The 1,539-nt window shown below is 43.9% G+C and overlaps 1 protein-coding gene across 1 annotated transcript; it reads left to right on the top strand.

Moving 5' to 3' along the window:
* The first annotated feature begins 411 nt into the window (after window positions 1-411).
* Window positions 412-1,110, top strand: LOC144109873 (uncharacterized). Its single transcript, XM_077642643.1, has 3 exons — window positions 412-433; window positions 470-705; window positions 980-1,110. The coding sequence occupies exons 1-3, from the start codon at window positions 412-414 to the stop codon at window positions 1,100-1,102; spliced, it is 381 nt and encodes a 126-aa protein (XP_077498769.1). The 3' UTR covers window positions 1,103-1,110.
* The last annotated feature ends 429 nt before the right edge of the window (window positions 1,111-1,539 follow it).

The following is a 1,539-nucleotide window of genomic DNA, read 5'->3' on the forward strand; positions in this document are numbered from 1 at the left end:
CTTCTCTTTTGCTAGTGCTCTTTTAGTTTCATGGTTTTCCAGTACCAATCAGCCGCACCTTTTACCCTGTTACAGCAGAGGAGATGAACAGGGAGCCTCAGCAAGTTGCCGACAAGACACACTGAGCCCCACAGACCGTGAGTTGGCTTGCCATAATTCAAGCTCCATACTACCCTTTCTGGCAGCTGCTTGAAAGTAATAGCACTATACTCTCTGGCAGCATTTGCAGCAGTAGCCAAAATACGGTAGTGATTATACAGTATACACAAAACTATCTCTCTCTGGCTTTGCCACACAGTGCAGAATGTTTATTTCTTTTGCAGTGAGGCTGTGATATCTCCTAGCAGTCTAGCAAATGTGCACATGAAATATGTACAACAATGCTGCCCAAGATTGCTGTCCTGTATATTTATGTCAACTCCTCTAACACGTTGTACCAAATGTCTTGCTGATTCCACCAAGTGATGAGCGCATTTTCTTTCCCGACTGCTACACCGGTGCCCTCGCCGCAGCCCTCACAGCAGCACACACCAGAGCCCCCACTGCAGCCCTCACCGCGCCACGCCTAGCCTTTTTGGGAAGGGACGGCGAGACGATGGGGCCAACGAGGTGCTGCGCCAGACGCTGTATGAATCGCATCATTTGGATTCCCTTACCGAGGCCCGGAATCGCCAGGACGCTGCTTTTCAGCAGAGCATGCTGGAGGTGTGTACTCGCTGCGCACACTGCACTTTGCAGAGTCGAAGCCGTCATCTGAAGCATAAATATCAGTGCTCTCTTTTGAGCACCTCTTCTTCTGTTTTGACGCCTCTTGTGGGAGGTGGTTGGGACAACTGAGTTTATGAAATTGACACGAGTCTTCTGCAACCATACTTTGTCCAAAATATCTCTAGCACCTGACATTTTACATAAAACTTAAGCGATATCTCAATATTGGTAGTCAGTAATAATTTGTAATTGGAAGTATTTTTACATGCAGGCCATACGGGAGGTGACAGATGCTGTGCAGGCGTCAAATTGGCAGCAAGAGCTGCTCATCCGGAATGTGAACCTACTGACGCTAATCTTACAAAAGCAGCTTGAGCCACCTGCATCACATTGAACTTACAAGAGCAGCGTGAGCCACCTGCACCACATTGAATTGTTCATTTTTATTTGTTTTTTTGCATGTTTTATATTTATAAAATAACAGCTGCATATGTTTATATTTATTCAAGAACATTTTTTACTTCTCTGTCAGGTGCAGACTCATTGAACTATTTTTAGTTTGCATGTTAAAATTTCTGTTTTGCCTGTTTATTTTTATTTACATTATTTTCTTTTCTGTCAGGTTTCTGTTTTTGTATTTATTCAAGATCATCTATGCCTTGTGCCACAGCATCACGTTTTTATTTCTTGTAAGCTATGCAGGCCCGGATGCTTCGCACTGTTTATTTTCTTGCAGTTATGTAATTTAAGCTCTGCCAGGTGTGGAAACCTCCTATACTCTTTTATTTTCCATTCCTTTCAAATATTTACCAGCAGCTGTGGCAGGTGCAC

This window comes from Amblyomma americanum, chromosome 11, assembly GCF_052857255.1.
Source record: "Amblyomma americanum isolate KBUSLIRL-KWMA chromosome 11, ASM5285725v1, whole genome shotgun sequence".
NCBI lineage: Eukaryota > Metazoa > Arthropoda > Arachnida > Ixodida > Ixodidae > Amblyomma > Amblyomma americanum.

Coding starts and splice junctions, on each gene's coding strand:
- LOC144109873 (XM_077642643.1), top strand. CDS start 412: ATGTCAACTCCTCTAACACGTT. Junction 434..469: donor GTCAACTCCTCTAACACGTT/GTACCAAATGTC, acceptor CCAAGTGATGAG/CGCATTTTCTTTCCCGACTG. Junction 706..979: donor TTCAGCAGAGCATGCTGGAG/GTGTGTACTCGC, acceptor TTTTACATGCAG/GCCATACGGGAGGTGACAGA.